The sequence below is a fragment of the Theropithecus gelada genome, chromosome 12 (assembly GCF_003255815.1).
Source record: "Theropithecus gelada isolate Dixy chromosome 12, Tgel_1.0, whole genome shotgun sequence".
NCBI classification, from domain to species: Eukaryota; Metazoa; Chordata; class Mammalia; order Primates; family Cercopithecidae; genus Theropithecus; species Theropithecus gelada.
This window is the reverse complement of record NC_037680.1, coordinates 74,511,875-74,531,221: the sequence shown is the minus strand read 5'-3', so window position 1 is coordinate 74,531,221 and position 19,347 is coordinate 74,511,875. Positions and strand designations below refer to the sequence as shown.

The 19,347-nt window shown below is 37.5% G+C and overlaps 1 protein-coding gene across 2 annotated transcripts in view; it reads right to left on the bottom strand.

Moving 5' to 3' along the window:
- Window positions 1-19,347, bottom strand: part of PLCL1 (phospholipase C like 1 (inactive)) — a 347,991-nt gene that overhangs the window by 41,128 nt on the left and 287,516 nt on the right. For both annotated transcript variants that reach the window (XM_025404716.1, XM_025404715.1), the window contains 2 exons: window positions 7,272-7,347; window positions 4,695-4,804 (listed from right to left, as the gene is read on the bottom strand). In XM_025404716.1, the coding sequence (XP_025260501.1) occupies window positions 4,695-4,804; window positions 7,272-7,347 (186 nt within the window). The remainder of the gene's footprint in view (window positions 1-4,694; window positions 4,805-7,271; window positions 7,348-19,347) is intronic.

Here is a 19,347-nt window from a genome sequence, read left to right as displayed (position 1 = left end):
TTCCTTGCTAAATACTAAGTCCTGTTCTCTGGAACAATTTGGACACTGTAATTATAATTCTTATTCATTATATTGTAGAGTTAGTCATGTTTATTTCTGCAATTTTTTCTCCAGCTTCCCTGTCATTTTTAATATCAGATAAATGTAATATTGAACTGCAGAAAACACTAAACAATTTATTTTTCAGTCTCAGCTCAATTTACTCTAAAGCCTATGCCCCTTTGCACCACTCCATGCTGTCAATCCCCCAACTGGCTGAGGGCACATTTCTCATTTTTTTCCAGCTCCTTCCTTACTTATTGGAAATTACACTGGAATTAAATATTTTTTAGAAATATAAACCAACATATTTAACCAGTATTGGTTAATCCCCACTCTCTCTCTCTAGATAGTGGGGAATACTAGTCTAAATCATTTTTCAGTAGGCAATGCAGAATTGTATAGGTAAGTCATGCCACAGCCTCCTAATTCAGTGATAATGTCTTTCCAGGATGGTTATTAATCATTCAACCACCTGGAAGTAAGGGTAAATTGAATCTAGTAAACTTATAAACAAAGAGTATTTATTAAAAGACTTTGAGGAGCTCAGAGAATCAATAGCAAGGCTAGAGAATCAAGTAGGAACCAAGTGTTTCAGATCTAAGGCATAAGAACTAAAGGAAGAATCTTATAGAAAAAGATGTCTTCTTAGAGCAGCACCACTGGAATAAAAAGTCTTCAACAGAGCCCAGGTTCTTTTTCTCTCAGCTAACGATTCAAACTCAGAGGAGGTCATTTGTCCAGTTCTTGAGGAAAGGACACCAGATTAACAGGCCCCAAACTCAATGGAGGAGGAGAAGGAGCTATAGGAAGTATGGAAATATTCTCTACTCTTGTTGAGTAGTAGTCCACTACTCTGGTGCTCAAGCTGAAATACCAGCAGCTAGTATGTGAGTTATAATAATAGAAGATCAATTCTGTCTGAAAAGCTTTCTCTTGGAATAATTTGAACAGCATTTGCTCATTCACATCTAGCAATAAGCTTCTGTCACTAAACCAGACACATTAACAAATCTCTGACAACACTAAGTGGCCTTAAGTCAGAAGTTAACAAAGAAACAAAAATAACAAAAACTAGTTCCTCCATGTTCATCCTCACCTGGCAAACAAACAAAACTAACAGCCAACATTTATACTGTCTAGTTTTCTGCATTGTGACTTACATCTTTTGTATGTATTATCTCATTTAATTCTCACAAAATCTGGGATGTAGGTATTATTACTACCCTGAGGGAGATTACATAACTTGGCTAGTCTCACCACTGTCAGGTAATCACACGGGGCCTGCATTCTTATTTCTGCACTAGGCTGCCTGAACCCAACGGGACTGATATGGTTTGGCTGTGTCCCCACCCAAATGTCATCTTGAATTGTAGTTCCCACAATCCCCATGTGTTGTGGGAGGGACCCGGTGGGACGTAATCAAATCATAAGGGAGGTTACCCTCATGCTGTTCTCATAATAGTGAGTGAGTTCTCACAAGATCTGATGGTTTTATAAGGGGCTTTTCCACCTTTTGCTCAGCACTTCTCCTTGCTGCTGCCATATGAAGAAGGACATGTTTACTTCCTCTCCCACCATGATTGTAAGTTTCCTGTGGCCCTCTCAGCTATGCTGAACTGTGAGACAATTAAACCTCTTTCTCTTATAAATTAATTACCCATTATCAGATATGTCTTTATTAGCAGCATGAGAAAAGACTAATACAGGGACTCAGCCACATGGATAGAGTTTTAGAGGAGGCAGAACAGTGTAGTGGATAGAACCATGGGCATGAGTTAAAAATTGCAGGCTGGCCATTTACTAGCTGTGTGACTCCAGGCAAGAAACTTCAACTCCCCACAAGCCTCAGTTTCCTCATTTGTGAGATGGAGAGAGTCCTACCAGAGTCAGCATGTCATGTTGCAAGATTGCACTGTTGTGGCAAGGAAGAAAGGGGAAATGTCTATAAAGTACCTAGCCTTGAGTGCTGATCACAAATTAAGTGCTGAACAATCGATGGCCATTATTACATGTCTGTCTCTCCTTATAGACTAGTCTTAGAGACCCAGGTAATCTTCTTGTTATTTGAATCCCTAGTACCTTTCTGTGATTGGTACATTAACAAGCCCATATAAAATCTTCTGAATATAAAGTGTTTATATCAGGGTTCACACTGCCACATTATAATCTAGGGTTATAATAAGCACCTCTTTAACACTACAGCTCTAGGTCATCCCTGCTCCTTAAGCAAATGATGCCTTATCCATCCCCCTCCTCCACCGGCCTCAGACTGCTAACTTCATGAGGTCAGGGTCTGCATCTTGTGATCTCCATGTATCCCCAATGCCTAACACAGAGCCCAATGCATAGTAGGGGCTTATCACTTGTGGACTGAATTTTTAATAGACATTTGTAATATGTTTTACTAACACTTTCACATAAACATGGGCAGTATCTCTGCAGCACAGGTTAAAGACATAGGGTCTGGAGCCAGACTACCGGAGCTCAGACTTTAGTTCCACCATTTACTAGCTGAGCAGCCTAAGGAAATATACACAGACTTGCAATGCCTCTGTTTTCTCACCTGTAAAATGAGATTAATAACAATACTGAGGTGGTGTGAGTGTTAAATTGTTAATTCATATAAACCTCATAAAACAGTACCTAGCACAAAATGAGTGTTCTTTAAATGTCAGCAATTATTAATTTTTGTAGCTATTTTTCTCCCATTTAGCTGTAAAGAATATATTCTGTCTGCCTAAATCATTTCTCTTTTCATGTAAGAAAATATAAAAGGTACCATATTTACTTCAAAATCCTAAAATTAATGTGCAGCAGAGAGCAAATCATATTCTCAAGAAAATTACTTCCAAAGCTATTTGCAAAAAGAAATGTATTTATAGGAACTGTTCTTAAAATAAAAATCCTCAATGGCCCTAGATATTCTGTACTTTGTCTCTTCGAAATCATTTGTGTTGGAACCTTCCCCAGAAGCATTTGTCATTATTCTTTCCACAAATAAGAACAGCCATATTAACTTGAACGTAAGTGTTCATGTGAGTAAACACACACACACACACACACACACCAGGCAAATTAATCTCGCACATGGGCTGTACCCTGTCTGCACCAAAAACCTCATTGCCTTATTAAGGCAAAAACCATGTCAATTCCAGTATGCAGCTCCCCATCTCCTAGAGTATGAACCTAGAGATCAAGCCACACATTCCTTAAGGCATCACATGACCCAACTTCAAATGATACGACAAGGCTACAGTAATCAAAACAGCATGGTATTGGTATAAAAACAGATATATAGACCAATGGAATAGAATAGAAAGCCCAGAAATAACGCTGCACACCTACAACCATATCATCGTCAATAAAGTCAACAACAACAAGCAATAGAGAAAAGACTTCCTATTCAATAAGTGGTGCTGGAACAACTAGCTAGTCATGTGCAGAAGATTGAAATTGGAAGCTAACCTAGGAAATACCATTCTGGACATAGGACCTAACAAAGATTTCATGACAAAGACACCAAAAACAATTGCAACAAAAACAAAAATTGACAGTGGGACCTAATTAAAGAACTTCTGCACAGCAAAAGAAACTATCAAGACAGCAAAAAAACAACCTACAGAATGGGAAAATGTATTTGCAAACTATGCATCCAACGAAGGTCTAACATTCAGAATTTATAAGGAACTTAAATTAACAAGCAAAAAATAAACAACCCCATTAGAAAGTAGGCAAAGGACATGAACAGACACTTTTCAGCAGAAGACACACACGCAGCCAACAAGCATATAAAAAGGTGTTCAACATCACTAATCCTTAGAGAAATGCAAATTAAAACCACAATGAGATACCATCTCACAGTCAGAATAGCTAAAAGTCAGAAAATAACACACACTGGCAAGGTTGTGGAGAAAAGTGAATGTTTATACAACGCTTGTGAGAATGTAAATTCATTCAACCACGTGGAAGGCAGTGTGACAATTTCTCAAAGAACTTAAAACAGAATTATCATTTGACCCCGGCAATCCCATTAGTGGGTATATACCCAAAGGAATATAATTCCTTCTACCATAAAGACACATGGACATGTCTGTTTGTCACAGCACTATTCACAATAGCAAAGCATGGAACCAAACTACATGTCCATCAACAGTGAACTGGATAAAGAAAATGTTGTACATATATACCACAGAATACTACACAGCCATAAAAAATAATAAGATCATGTCCTTTGCAGCAACATGGATGGAGCTGGAGGGCATTATCCTAAGCAAACTAATGTAGAAACAGAAAACCAAATACCATATGTTCTCACTTGTAAGTGGGAACTAAACAATGAGACCACATAGACACAAAGAGAGGAACAGCAGACACCAGGGCCTACTTGAGGATGGAGGGTGGGAGGAGACAGAGGGTCAAAAAACTACCTACTGCATACCATGCTTATTACTTGGGTGATGAAATAATCTGTACTGCAGCCCCCTGTGACACGCAGTTTACCTATATAACAAACCTGCACATGTAACCCTGAATTTAAAGTAGAGGTTAAAAAATCCAAACCATCATATTTAATCCTTGACATTTCTCTACACATTGGAGAGATGAGGAGGAGAAAAGCAAAGGCAGAGGGGACTTCTGAATGTTTCATCTACCTTCAATACTGTAATGTTCCAAGCAAAGCTCTCGGTTGCTTTGTTGAGTTTTCTTCCCTTCAAGCCTTCTTTTGCCCCCAAATTATGAAGTTCTTCATGGAACTCCATCCCTTTGAAGAAAGAATGCATAAGAAATCTGAGTATATATCCCAGAAAAATGGGCATCTTATAATGAAAATATTATCAGTAAAATATAATTTCACATTCCTGTCTTCTCATAATTTCCAAATCCCTAAATTGAATCATCCTTTTCATTCTGTTCATCCCACCAAGTAGTGTCCTTATGCACAAATTGACAATAGTCAATGCATTGGACTAAATTGCATTTAAAACAGCCAGGAGCCATAGAAAATGTCATGAGAAGTAAAAAAGTAAATTCCATGGGTCCAAAAAAATAGGAAGAATGAATAAGACCTAGTATTTAATAATACAATAGGATGACTATAATCAATAATAATTTAATTGTACTTTTAAAAGTAACTAAAACATTATAATTGGAATGTTTGTAACACAAAAGAGAAATGCTTGAGGGGATGGATACCTCATTTTTCATGATATAATTGTTACACATTACATGCTTGTATCAGAACACCTCATGTACCCTAAAAATATTTACACCTCTGTACCCACAAAAATTAAAAATTAAAAAAAAATTTATTAAGTAAATAAGAAGCAAATTCTTCCAACAGGTTACATCGACCTTGTTTGTCCTCTTCCTGGTTTATGCATGAAATGATCTGATATGTCCATGGCAACCATATGCGAGGAATGCATATGTCTTATTTTTCTTTATGAACCATCCCTGTGGCTTAATAGTAGGCCCTGGAGCCCACATAGATAACAATAAGTAATTAGCAATGTTGACTAAAAATAAAAAGACTTTTTTAAAAATACCATTCTGGGAAACACCCAAGTGTTTCAGATTTGGGAATGACCTTAAAGTGTTTTTAGCTCAACCATCTACTTGAGCTTGAAGATTATGAAAACCATCACCATCATGTTTCTTCAGCCTTTGTCTTAGCACCTTAAAGATGGAAGTCACATTCTCTTATGAACAGCTCATTCCATCTTCGGAAAGCTATGACTGATATCAAGTCATAGCTTCCCTGGAACTTCTTCTCCTTCCCTGGAACTTCTACTCCTTGGTGCTAGCAGGATGCAGACCAAAAAGCTCTAAACTCTTTTCTACAGTGCAAGCTTTTGGATATTTGAAGAAAGATATTGGGTAAAATCCCTTCAAGTCTTCTCTAGGTTAACCATTCGAACATATTCAGCTTACCAATGAAACTCTTCTTTAAGGATGGCATCCAAGCAAGGCCACTGCATTGCCCAGTTTCCTGGAGCTGAGCTCTGTGGGAACCTGCCTCCAGGAGTGAACACTATACTCAAAAGCTTGGAGAAGCCCACATGAGGTCAGGGATCTACCACCATTCTATTTGTTCTAGTTTTTATATTTTTATTAATGCAGCCTAAGACCACGTTAACTTTCCTGGTGCTAACATCAGAAATATAGTGCATAGCAAAGAACATGAGTGTGGAGTCCAGCTCTACCACTTACTAGCTATGTGAGCCTAGGGAAGACCCTGACATCTCTGGGCTTCAATTTCCTCACTGGTGACTTGTGGTTAACAAGTGGGTTTACCTCATGGGATTGAGGTAAAGTTTAAGTGAATCAATACATATAAAGATCTCAGAGCAGTGCCTGGCATCATGTAAGTATCAGGTATTATTATTTTTGTGCTTCCTGTCAACAGAAACATCTAAGCCTGCTGGTCAGTCAGTGAAAAACACCATTTTAAAAGTTTGGTCTGAATTCAAAGGGCAGCTCCACCACGTGTTGATATGGGACCTAGGGTAAGTCACTCAGTCTCTCAGAATTTCAGGTGCCTCATCTATAAATCTGACATAATGATGATTACTTTGCAGAGTTGTCATAAGTAAAACAGTGTGTGCTTGGTATAGCATATGCATATGTATCAAGCAGTTGCTACTGTTGTCATCTTCCTCGTCATAATCATTATCATCATTATCATGTGTGTGGATAGAGAAGGCTGTGGATCCAGAAGATGAAAGCACCAGGGTGTGGATGAAGGTGAACAGAAATAAACAAGTGCACTCTCATCTCATACTTAAAAAGAAAGAACAAATCTAAATCTAAAGTGAAGACTAGTAATGGGGCACAAGCCTAGAAGACTAATAGGATTTTGGTTCCAATTGTAAAATTGAAGTGGGTTTTAAGGGACTGTATGGAACCATAGCTTCAATATCAGCAGTAGAAGATTTTGATGGGGTTCCAAACAACAAAACTAGATTCAGAAACCCTCATCCCTCTAGACATCTTCAGATACCACCCCAACCCCGTATACTCACATACAACCCACCTATTATCACTTGGATTTCGTCTGTACTAAACAAAGACTAAAGTGTAACTTAAAGTATAGTTAAGCAATGCTATAAAATAATTGAATTTTAAGAGAAGCAGCAGAAAGTTTTTGAAAAAAAAATCTACCAAGAATTATTATAGTTTCTAAACAAAGTAGAAAAAAAAAAAGCAGAAAAAAAAATAAAAACAGTTACCTGCTTTCTGACACTGTACAATCTTTTCCTGGACTGTGTCCGCCATTTCTATGAGAAACCGGCTCTCTTGAATCATCTGTTACAAAACAAACATCAAAAAGGTGGTTGTCAGAATCCTTGAACTGGCCCATTGGGAAGATGACATACAGAAAGACCCACGTGATACCTCCAGTAACAGGAAGCCATAGTCTCACCACAACAGATGGGATGGGAAGGATGAGCTCTGTTCCAACCCCCATTCATCCTAACACTGAGGCTAGTGTCACCTTCCTTATGATTACTCCTTTGTGTAACACGCTTGGCATACAGTGGGCACCAAATAAGTAGCTGTCGAATAAATGTACATACATTCCTTATGTCCCAGGTCATAATCATAAATACCTAATTCCACTCCCTTAACACCAAAGATTACTGCAATATCAAGGCAAGTGGTATTGGAACATAATAGCAATGAGAACAAGAATAGGGTTGTTTATCCTTCCAGAGGCAGCAAAGTCACCCTTAAAAATATTATCTGCTCCATTTTATCCTCCCTGTCTCTCCCCCACCCCACTCCCACCAAAAAAATGAAGTATCTCCTATCTTCTCCAAATTCTCTCAAAGCTCCCTGTGTAGCACTCAAAGGTGGGTTTGAAGTCAGCTACCAGCAGGCTCTGGTCCTTCCCATCTCACTCCTTCCTAAATGCCACTTCCAGAACCATCATCCAAAAGTACAGTACTAACTAATTCTCGGCTTTGTCATTTTCTCCCTTGCTTACTGAATGAAGTAAAATTTTTCTAACCTTAGAGCTATGGTGTTCCAGTTCCCCTAAGTCTCATATGACATGGATGAATCACGCTTCTCTAAACGCACCCTACTTGTTCCTCCTCCCACACATTTTTCTGTTAGGGAAGCCTTCTTAAGCCATCTCCCCTGATCAAAATCCTGACAGGCCTCAAAGCTCACTTCAGTGCCTTCTTCTCTACTTGTTTCCTGATTTCCGCTTCTGTCTCCTTCTCACTCCCCATATTCCCAAAACATTCTATTTTTTTAATCTGTTCATGGAATTTTTTATTTTCTATCTTATAATTTATTCTTTAGCTATATTCTTCCGTCTTATTGCTTCTCCAGTAAATTGTAATTCCAGTAGAGCAGGGACTCAATCTTATTCAGCTTTGTACTCCCAGATGCATCCATCCATTTACATAATCACTTTGTTCCCCTGTTTTACTTTTGTGATACTTATTTCTTTTCCCTCTCTACTACCCACATATGTGTGTGCAATAAAACATTTTATTTATTACTGACCACTTCTTAAACTTGTAATTATCTTTTTGAACTCCCATCTCTCTTTTTGTCTCTAGATTTCTCCACTCTTTTTCTTTCTAGGCTTCCTCATTTTTCTGTAATTTTGTATGCTCTTAATTCTCTTTCAAATTAAGTACTGAAAAATAAGCATAAAGCTTTTAACAGGATTACCCCTACAGAAATATAATACTCAAATATCAGAAAGTAAAACAAATGTTAAAACTTTATTACATGCTTATTTGAGGTAAAATAAATTTAGGATCAAAACATACTCCAAAACCTTATAGTTCAAGTTCTTCTCAAAAGCCCCCAAGTAAATATTTGTTAACCCGGTGGTATAAGTTGTTTCTGTTTTTCTCATTGTCTAATAAACCTCATAAAGAGATAATCAAGTATAATTTTACCTCAAAACAAGCTTCTCTTTGAGATTCCTCAGAAATAACCTGAAATCTTTTAGTAATAAAAGTCCCAAATTGTGCCCTCACATATTTCATCATTAATACTCTCAGAACATAAAATCATTGCTCATGTGAAATTGTTTCATAAGAGCATTTGATTTTCTCTATGTCAACAGCTTCTATTGTATTGAGAATAATGAATTTATTCTATTTTCTGCAGTCAGCTTTCAATTATTAGCAGCTACAGAAAAAACAAACGAGATGAATAGTTAAAATGCACCAATAATCCAAATCACAATTTAAGTCAAAAATTTCAAATTTTCTTCTCAACTAAGTAATTTATCTAAGTTGCAGGGAGAAAAAATGGTCGATTTGAGTTTCATCTCCTTCCTAGATCTCTAACTGATAGTGATGTAAATAAAACACAAAGCGCAAAAGCCAAGCAGAGAAGGTAAGAAGATGTCCTCAGATAATCCCTGAGCCTGGAAGTCAGCACGACTCAGCCATGACGGCTGGGTTGACTCAGTCGATAGAATCTGGCAGTGGCCTGATTTACATATCTGATGTCTCAGCCTGAGCTGCTAGTTGCCTTTGCCTGTTGTAGTAATACAAAGAGCTTTTCTCTGGTTCTGTCACATGAATCTCTCCTAATGGATCTTATTTCCTTGTCAGGGCTTTGTCTCTAAAAGAATAGAGGACTTACCCATAAAGGTTGACATTACTTTATGCATTAGATGTATCCAGAGCAGGGCTGTGTAAAGTTACCAGTTAAGAGTAAAATTATGTCTTTTAAAAGAAAACTTTACTGAAGGGGGCAGTGATACTGTTACTCAAAGATGGATTAAATTGTTCCGCTTTTGTGAAGAAAGTATCCTTCCAGCTCTTTCCAGTAAGAAGTTTAACTAATTGCCCAGAATCATTGCAGAGTCAATGTAATTATTTAATAATACTGAAAAGATGAACTTTCATCATATCAGGACTCAAAAATCTTGCACAGATTCCCATTTTATCCTGAATTAGATCTAAATTCCTAGAACCAAATCTTTCTACTTAGAAGTCATCTTACAGACAGCCTATCATGGACAACCACATTTTATAGATTAAAAAAAACTGAGCTAAAAGTTAGCTTGCTTAAAACCACACAAATAGCTAGTGAAATAATTTAGACTAGAATCTAGGCATTCTTGAGGAGCAGACCATATTAAAGTGTAGAATTCCTATTGCAAGTGTAAGTTGGTGATAAACACTTAATAAAGTAACATTCATCAAATTAAGCATCATGAAAATAAAGTTTGCCATGACTGCTTTTCCCTCCAAGTCTAATTCACAACACATATCAACCATGATAAATATTTTTTCATATGAAACATAGGAAGAAATGTATTTCCTTGAGTCCTCTGCTTTTTCAGGAAGGAGTTAGGAACTTTGGAGAAGCTATTGCTCGAGAAAATGTGAGTCAATAAAAAGCTACACTACTCTAGACTTTTTTCGTCCTCTCCTTTTCAGAACACTGGAATAATTCCTCTAGCTCTTACTTTCCTTCTAAGCAAAAAAAAAAAAAAAAAAAAAAAAAAAAAACAAAAAAAAAACCAAAACTGGGTTTTGATTCTATGGTTCTGCAGTGGCTCATCTTTTCAGATCACTTAAAACAAGATGAGTTTTATTAAACTTGGTACATTTGTAAATCAGATTGCTCTTACATATATAGTTGCTAACTAGAATGAAGATTATTTCCTTTAATTCTTGAGTTCCTTAAATATTTAAAATGAAGCAAATAAAAGCATTGCTAATAGGTTGGCATCTTGTTTTTAAGCAATCAAGCCTGTCAATGTGATCAACTCTCAGTCATACAGAAACAAGTGTAAAGTCAGAATATCTGCACGTTCACTGGAAGTCCACTGCCTTTGGTGTATGCAGCAGAGCTCTCCATCCTGGGACTAATGCATCACATTTGCAAGCCTGATTTGTAATGGCGCAGGACAAGTGAACTCGCACACACAACAGGTCAGAGGATGTTTGTCTTCCCATTCACAATGGTGACAAAATCTACTTCAGGGAGCCCTTTCGGCATAAACAGATCAGTTTTTTTCTCTTGTTGTTTTGTTCCCCAAACAGTTGTCAGCTATACCTTGAGTAGTCATTAGAAATATTTGTTTTTATCCAGCTGTCATTACAATTTAGCTCCTTCATAAAACTTTCAGGTGAGTAGCCTTGGTAAACGTTCTCCAGCATTTTCAGGTCAATTTGACTACCTTACTACCTTTAACCAAAACTGTTACAAAGCCTGAGGATTCAAGAATGCAAAGCGAACTTTGAGTATGCATGGACAAAATTCCGCAAAATAGCCAACCTGAAATACTTGCTTATGGATATGTATTTCTGATATCCATGGTCCTAGAGATCCCGGTACCAAGTGGAAATTTTGTCACTCCTCAAAATGCTGATAATTTTCCCCTTATACAGAAAACGTGTCCAAAGACATTGCTGTACCCATATGTGAAGGAAGGTTCCATGCCCCAAGTGCACAGCATGTTGTTTTTAAACACCAAGCCCTGGTTGGGCACACACCAGCAGACAGTTCTTTTTTTAGGTTCTATTACTATACAAGCAAAGATACTTCTTGAAATGCAAACTAATAGAGTTCCACACAAACTTCACAATGAGAGACAGTGATGGAAGGAGAGTGTCTTTGACTTAACCCAATCTTAATTTAAATGGATTTCAAAAAGCAAAACTAAATTAGGGAACTATAGATATAACTACAACTCTTTCCCCTCCTGAGGCTGAATATATACTGGTTCTAACACTGATATAAGAGAATGTGTTTAATCCAACCATTACACCTGGCTTAACTGTAATACTTACTAGTGTATTTGTTCCATTGCAAGCAGGATTAGACAGCAATTAGCTCTTTTTTGCTGGATTCCTGCTCACTCTAGCACAATCAACCACTCTCCAAATCACCCCCCAACTGACTTAGTAAAAGATTAAATAACCCTTGACTTATGTTCTCTAGATTGTTTTGATTTCCTTTTTTTAAACAACAAATTAAAAAAAAATTTGTTTTTACCATAGTAAAGTTTTAACTTTTATGTTAATGTTAAATAAGTTAGCACAGAAGTCACCTTTGGAGAATGCTTTGGGCTTCTTTCTTACAGCTGTAACCTTCCGTATCTATTCCACTTCAGAATGATATATTTAAGATATTACCCAAATATTTTCATAATAACTTAAAATACTGGAAATGATCAAACATATGAGGAAAATACTTCTTGACTGCATGAAAAATTAGAAAGGTGAGAACACTGAAAAGGAAAAGCTCAGCCATCTAAAGAAAAAAGTATATAAAGTCAGATAATATTTTTCTTTCAAATGTACTTGCAAATAAAATTCTGCTGAGTACCAGGTGGCAGAGGGGGTAGAAGAAGTGTGTTATAAGTCACTGTGAAAAGACCATCATCGGACTAAATGATCTAAGACTCCAACTAAGGACATAAAATACCATGTGGTCAACTCTGAACACTGCGTGTCACTACTCCTTCCCTTTTCAGGTGTAAGTCTTCCTTTCCCATCAGGGTTGCCCATTCCTCAAGGACAGAAGTTTTGCTTCATACTATTTCTTTCTCTAGCACCTTGCACACTGCCTTGCACATAGTAGGTGTCCAAAATATGCTTGCTTAGTTGACTAATTAAAAGCCTAAAGACATATACAAAATGACATGTCAAATGAGAAAATGTTATTTTACAAGCGACAAACTTATGTGTTCCCACACATTTTCCTATTTATCTTGAGTTACAGAACTGTCATTCTTTCTATCACGACTATCTGTGCTGATTCTGTCCCTGTTTATTCATCTTTGGTTACATAGAAAAAAATGTAGAAATTCTCTTGAGTTACAGAATTGTCATTCTTTCTATCACGACTATCTATGCTGATTCTGTCTCTATTTATTCATCTTTGATTACATAGAATAAAATGTAGAAATGTGACTAGAGTAAAACATTAGGGCTGGAGCTAAATCTACATGCCTAAAAACACTATTGCAGAATGAAAAAAGTCAAACCCATTCAAACAAACTAGTTTTGATAGTGCCCTACTAAAATTACAAAATGTTTTCCAATCTAATCACCTGCTATTACAACTCCATGTTAAATGATGAGTAACATGTTCACGTACTCAATCATAGACTCCCAGGGCTGGGTAGTACCTCAGCATGTTACATCTCCTGCTGGTAAGCTGCTGAAGCACAAGGTCTGCTGAACCTTCCACAGCATTTAATGCAGTGGCTTGCACATTAAAAGGAGTTCAGAAAATGTTTATCAAATTAAACATCTCCATTTTCTGGCTATAACACTAAGTAACTCTTTCTGTAACCAATTTTCATTCTTAACAACCCCCAAATTAAGAGGAATCCTAAATGAAAAAAAAAGTCATATTACTTTTATTTGCAAATATAATATGACATTATGAGCCTTAAAAGACAATGACTCTGTGACTATACTACCTACTTCAATGGGATATTTTTCCAGAGAAAGTAAATATCCATACTGGGGAAATGATGCTTGCTCTTTCAGAGACCTGAGGCAAAAAAGAATCACAGTAAAATAAATGGAAGAGTCACTTAGAAATGGTCTTCTGATTTCAAATTAAGCTCCAGGGACAGTTTATGGGAAACTTTCCTGATGAGCAGAGGGCCACTGAAATGGCGCTGTAGTGAACAATCCAATGCCAACAGCTCTTCTCTTTGTGTATTTAGCCTGCGAAAGAGGTATCCATTCTACCTTTGACTTTGAGAGCCTTTTCTACTTGCCAGAGTTATTAACTGATAGTGTTCCCAGTTCCCTCTAGTGCTGTTTTAGAAGCTGTACACTTCCCACCTCCAGCCATGACACGTTTTACATCAGCAAAGTCATCTCTGCTTCAGTTGCACAAAATATTAGATAGGCATTTACATAGCAACATCCTATTCAGAGTATTAATGGTAATAGTAAACTGGGCTGCCCATAAGCAAACTGCAGTTCTTTGAGCAACCCCATCTTCACCTTACCTAGACTTGGTGAACCCTCTGTCATTACCATCTCTCTCTTTCCCAGGTTAAAACCCACTTGTAGAACAGGATCTGCTAAACTCACTAGAAGGTATAATGAATTACTAATAGCTCAATGTGTTATTACTCACAGGGATGTTGCTGCATTTAAAATAGATAAAAAGTCTTAACCCTAGGGAACTGGTTGTAACTTTGAAATTTCAAGTCCCAGGAAGCAGACAGAAAACGTACACTTTAAATAAGATGCGCTAAGACAGGGGAGAGTGTGTCTTCCCTTTCTTCTGAAATTATGCCATGTCAATAGGCCCATTTTGCTACAAATACATTTGATTTTTGATTTCTTGATACCAACACAGTTACTATAATGGAATTATAATCGCAAGACTAATATTAAAAGGACTTTTAAGGCTGGGCGCGGTGGCCCACGCCTGTAATCCCAGCACTTTGGGAGGCCGAGGCGGGGGGATCACCTGAGGTCGGCAGTTCGAGACCAGCCTGACCAACATGGAGAAACCCCGTCTCTACTAAAAATACAAAAAATTAGCCGGGCGTGGTGGTGGGTGCTTACAGTCCCAGCTACTCGCGAGGCTGAGGCAGGAGAATGGCGTGAACCCAGGAGGCGGAGCTTGCAGTGAGCTGAGATCGCGCCACTGCACTCCAGTCTGGGCAACAGAGCGAGACTCTTCCATTTCAAAAAAAAAAAAAAAAAAAAAAAAAGGAGAGAAAAAAATTACTTTTAAGACTGAATTTTAAAACCCTCAGGAGGAAATATTTTCAAATATTTAATGAGCAAGTGTTTGGTAATAAATAGTGGGATTTATTTATTTATTTATAGTGGGTAATAAATGGGGAAAGTTAAATTTAGGGGGAAAATCTGTGCAGATGAACTCAGGCTCAGTGTTTTCTAGAATATTTTATTTTATTCTCCCTTGATAATAGTATAATTTGATGGACTCAAGTCTGCTTTCAACAAATGTAGGCTACCAACTTGCCTGATTTATTTCTTTCCATACTGAAAAAAGAAAACATCTGTATCTGTTCAGGAAAGATTTCAGGTTGTTTTTTATTCTAAACATATTCTGCATTTTTTAGTGGTAACAATTTTTCCTCTTGGATGGCATCTATGCAGTTCATTACCATTTTTGAGAAATCCAAACATTTAAGCAACTTAAGTCTAAATTGAACCCAAGCGTTCATTTTGGAATACCTTCTCCCCACGCGAACCCCACCACTAGGCAATAAATCCTGGATTTGCTTTTTCCCCTTATTCATCCAAATCAGTTTTTATTAATAGTCTGTGGTGGGCGGGGGGTGGGGTGGTTAGACTGTATTTTTATGAGAAGTTTCAATTTACATAAAAAGTAAATGGAAAGTACAGAGTTCTCACCCTCTAACTCTACCCCCACCTCCCAGTTTTCCCTACTGTTTACATTTTGCATTAGTGTGGTATATTTACTACAATTGACAAGCTACTATTGATACATTCTTATTAGCTAAAGTCCATAGTTGACATTAGGGTTGACTCTTTGTGTTGTACATTCTATAGGTTTTTGACTAGTGTATAATGACATGTATCTGCCATTACAGTATCATACAGAATAGTTTCACTGCCTTAAAAATCCTTTGTGCTCCACCAGTTCATCCCTCCCTGCCCAACTCAAAGCTCCTGGCAAATAGTAATCTTTTTACTGTCTCCATAGTTTTGCCTTACTCTGTAAGTTTTTTAGCCAAATATAAGACAGGGAACAATTCAGCAAGGGTGGTATCAGAGAGGTAAAATCAAGGGGATTTAATAATTTATCATAAAACATATTCAATTATAGGATGGAAACTACATGATTTTCACCAACAACAGATGCTTTTATTTATTCTTTTTATTCAATGAACACTAACTCGTTACGTGCTAATGTGCCTACATTATTTTGGGTGCTAGAGGTGACAGTAATAAGTAGACAGGATCTTTAACCTCATGGAATTTACATTCAAATTGAGGGGTAAAAGCGGACAGAAATTAAAAAGTTCAAGCAAAGTATTTTTCAATACTGCTAAGAAGGAAGATGGAAATAAAACATGGCTATGTGACAAAGGGATGGATGGGGAGAGTAGTTAGGGAAGGCTTTTCTGAGAAAATGACATTTGAGCTAAGAATTAAGAGATAAGGAGGAATAAATTATAGTGTTCCATTGCACAGTAGTGACTACAGTTAACAATAATATATTGTATATTTCCAAATAGCTAGAAGAGGTGGTGTCAATGGTATAGTGGTAAGTACAGCTGCCTTGCAAAATAGCCAGAAGAGAGGATTTTAAATGTTCTCACCACTAAGAAATAAATGTTTGAGGTGATGGATATGCTAATTACTCTAATTTGATCATTACACATTGTATACAAGTATGGAAACATCACACCATACCCCATAAATATGTGCAAAGAAAGCCAGTGTGGCTGGAAGAGGGTGAGCAAAATAGAGGGTGTGGGAGTGAGGCTGGAGAAGCAGATGAGACTGGAGAGGCAGGTGAGGTTGGGGAAGGCAGGTGAAGCTGGAGAGGCAGGTAGGCTAGAAAAGGCAGATGAGACTGGAGATGCAGGCGAGACTGGGAGAAGCTGGTGAGGTTGGGAGAGACAAATGGAGCTGGGGAAGCAGATGAGACAGGCAGGTGAGGCTGGAGTGGCAGATGAGGTTGGGAGAGGCAGATGAGGCTGGAGATGCAGGTGTGGTTGGGAGAGGCAGTAAAACTAAAGAGGCAGGAGAGATTGGGAGAGGCAGTAAAACTAAAGAGGCAGGAGAGATTGGGAGAAGCAGGTGAGGCTGGAGATGCAGGTACAGTTGGGAGAGGCAGGTAAAACTAAAGAGGCAGGGGAGGCTGGAGAGGCAGGTGAGGTTGGGAGAGGCAGGTGAGGCTGGAGAGATGGGTGAGGTTGGGAGAGGCAGGTGAGGCTGGGAGGGGCAGGTGAGGCTGGAGAGATGGGTGAGGTTGGGAGAGGTGGATGAGGTTGGGAGACGTAGTGAGATTGGGCAAGGATGGAGAGGCATGTGAGGTAGACAAGCAGGGGCAAATCATAAATGACCTTGTAAAGCCACAGTCAGGAGTTTCCATTGTATTTTAATGGAAGCCACTGGAGGATTTTAAGCAGGAAAGTGACTTGATTTGATCTATGTTTTTATTTCATTTTATTTTATTTTTTATTTGAGATGGTGATTGAGATGGAGTCTTGCTCTGTCACCCAGGCTGGAGTACAATGGCAAAGTCTCGGCTCACTGCAACCTCTGCCTCCCGGGTTCAAGCGATTCTTCTGCCTCAGCCTCCCGAGTAGCTGGGATTACAGGCATGTGCCACCACGTCCAGCTAATTTTTGTATTTTTAGTAGAGATGGGGTTTCACTATGTTGGCCAGGCTGGTCTCAAACTCTTGACTTCAGGTGATCCACCTTCCTTGGCCTCCTGAAGTCCTGGGATTGCAGGTGTAAACCAGACCCTTGATCTATGTTTTTAAATGTTCACTCTAGATCTGAAGAGATCTTAGAAGACCTATTTAAGATTAATACAAACAGTAAGACACTAAGAGCATTAAAGATGCCAACCATAACAATGCAAATCCTAGAAAGTAAAAATGATGTTTTAATTTCAAGGCCAATATCCTCATTACATGTATCTGTCCCCACCCACCCCATCCCTCAAAATAAATACTCAACAGAGATGACAATGGTGTTTTTAACCACTTCTGAATTCTACCAAGTTTACCATGTGGTATCGGGATATTTACACTCAATTCCCTCCCAAAATGGTTTTCCATAGAGAACTGTACATGAAAGACTTCATTATAAGTATTTCTGCTTCCACCGTAGCCTTTTATATTAATCTTTGGAAAACCATGCTCTGCCTGAAATTACAATTTGCATTTTAATAATACAGATGAGAAGAAGGCTAATATTTCAGTCTTGGCTTCAGCAGAAAAAACTGAAAAAACAAGACACTGTCACATGCTCGGGGATGTGAAATGGAAATTGCCCAGCCCCAGACCAGGTATCCTTCTGCTTACTACAGGTCAGCTTCAGGGAGCTCCCTCGCCACGAATGATTTCTCTTTCTTAGCTTAAAAGAGTAGTGGAGGAATAAGTGATTTCTACTGTCTGTCTCTATGGCAACTAGTACCCTAATTTCACCTCTTAGATGGCAATTATACCTATTCACTGAATAGCTTTCAGTCCCCATTTTTATGTTGAAAAAATTGATTTCATGAAAAATGAGATACAGGTAATAGGTAAACTTTTCCCTAGCAACCATGAAGTACAGTTTATAACAGGTATGGTCATTCATAAGCAGAATATGCCCTGTGGAAATTTTTATTTTTCATTCATAGAACGTTTACCTCAAATATCTTTCTTCTAGTTGTTTTTTAATGATAAAATCTTCATCTTTTCTTCCTGAAGGTTTATTTTATTCAATTATAAAATTAGTTGGGTTCATTATAGTTTGGTGAATACAGAAAAAATATAGAAAAGCATAAACAAGAAAATATAATTCACTCTCATATAAAAACAATCACTATTAATAACCTGCTAGCAACTTAGGTACATATACATAGAAATGTAATTTAAATCCTATTGCCCATTTTTTTGTAATCAAAATTTCTACAAAACATTGTAAAGACTTCTCCATACCATTAAATATTCTTCTAACACATGATTTTAATATCTTCAAAGGAATCTATAATATAGATTATTACATTTCACTTAGCTAATCTTTCTATGTTGACATTATTAACATAAATGTTTATGCATCTCTCTATTGGCTTAGAATAAATCCAAGAAAACGAACTCTATAGATCAAACTAATAAGCATTTTAAATTGTATTGCCAATTGTTTCTCCAAGAAATACTGTATCAATTCATTTTTCCACTAGAGGTAGATGAATGAGGGTATCCACTTCCTTAAATCCTTGATCAGAGGTACTATTTTTAAAGAGAAAAAAAAAATGTCAATTTAATGTTGAGGGGAATATCTTACTATATTTTCTTAATTTCTAATTTTAAGGTTAACTGTTTTTCATTTTTCATTGTTATTTGGTGGGGGCGGGGGAGTGAATTGCTTATTCACTTCTCTAGCAGACTATTGGTTGTCCCTTGATATCCATTCTCCCCTTATTACCTCATAACAGAAGAGACAACATTTAGCATACGGCCCCTTGAAATGATATTTTCCATTCTCCTTTGCACGGCCCCTTGAAATGATATTTTCCATTCTCCTTTGCAACTAAGTGTGGATATGTGCCAACTCCAGGCTGATGAAATAAATAAGTGTGGATATGTGTCAACTCCAGGCTGATGAAATAAAAGCAAATA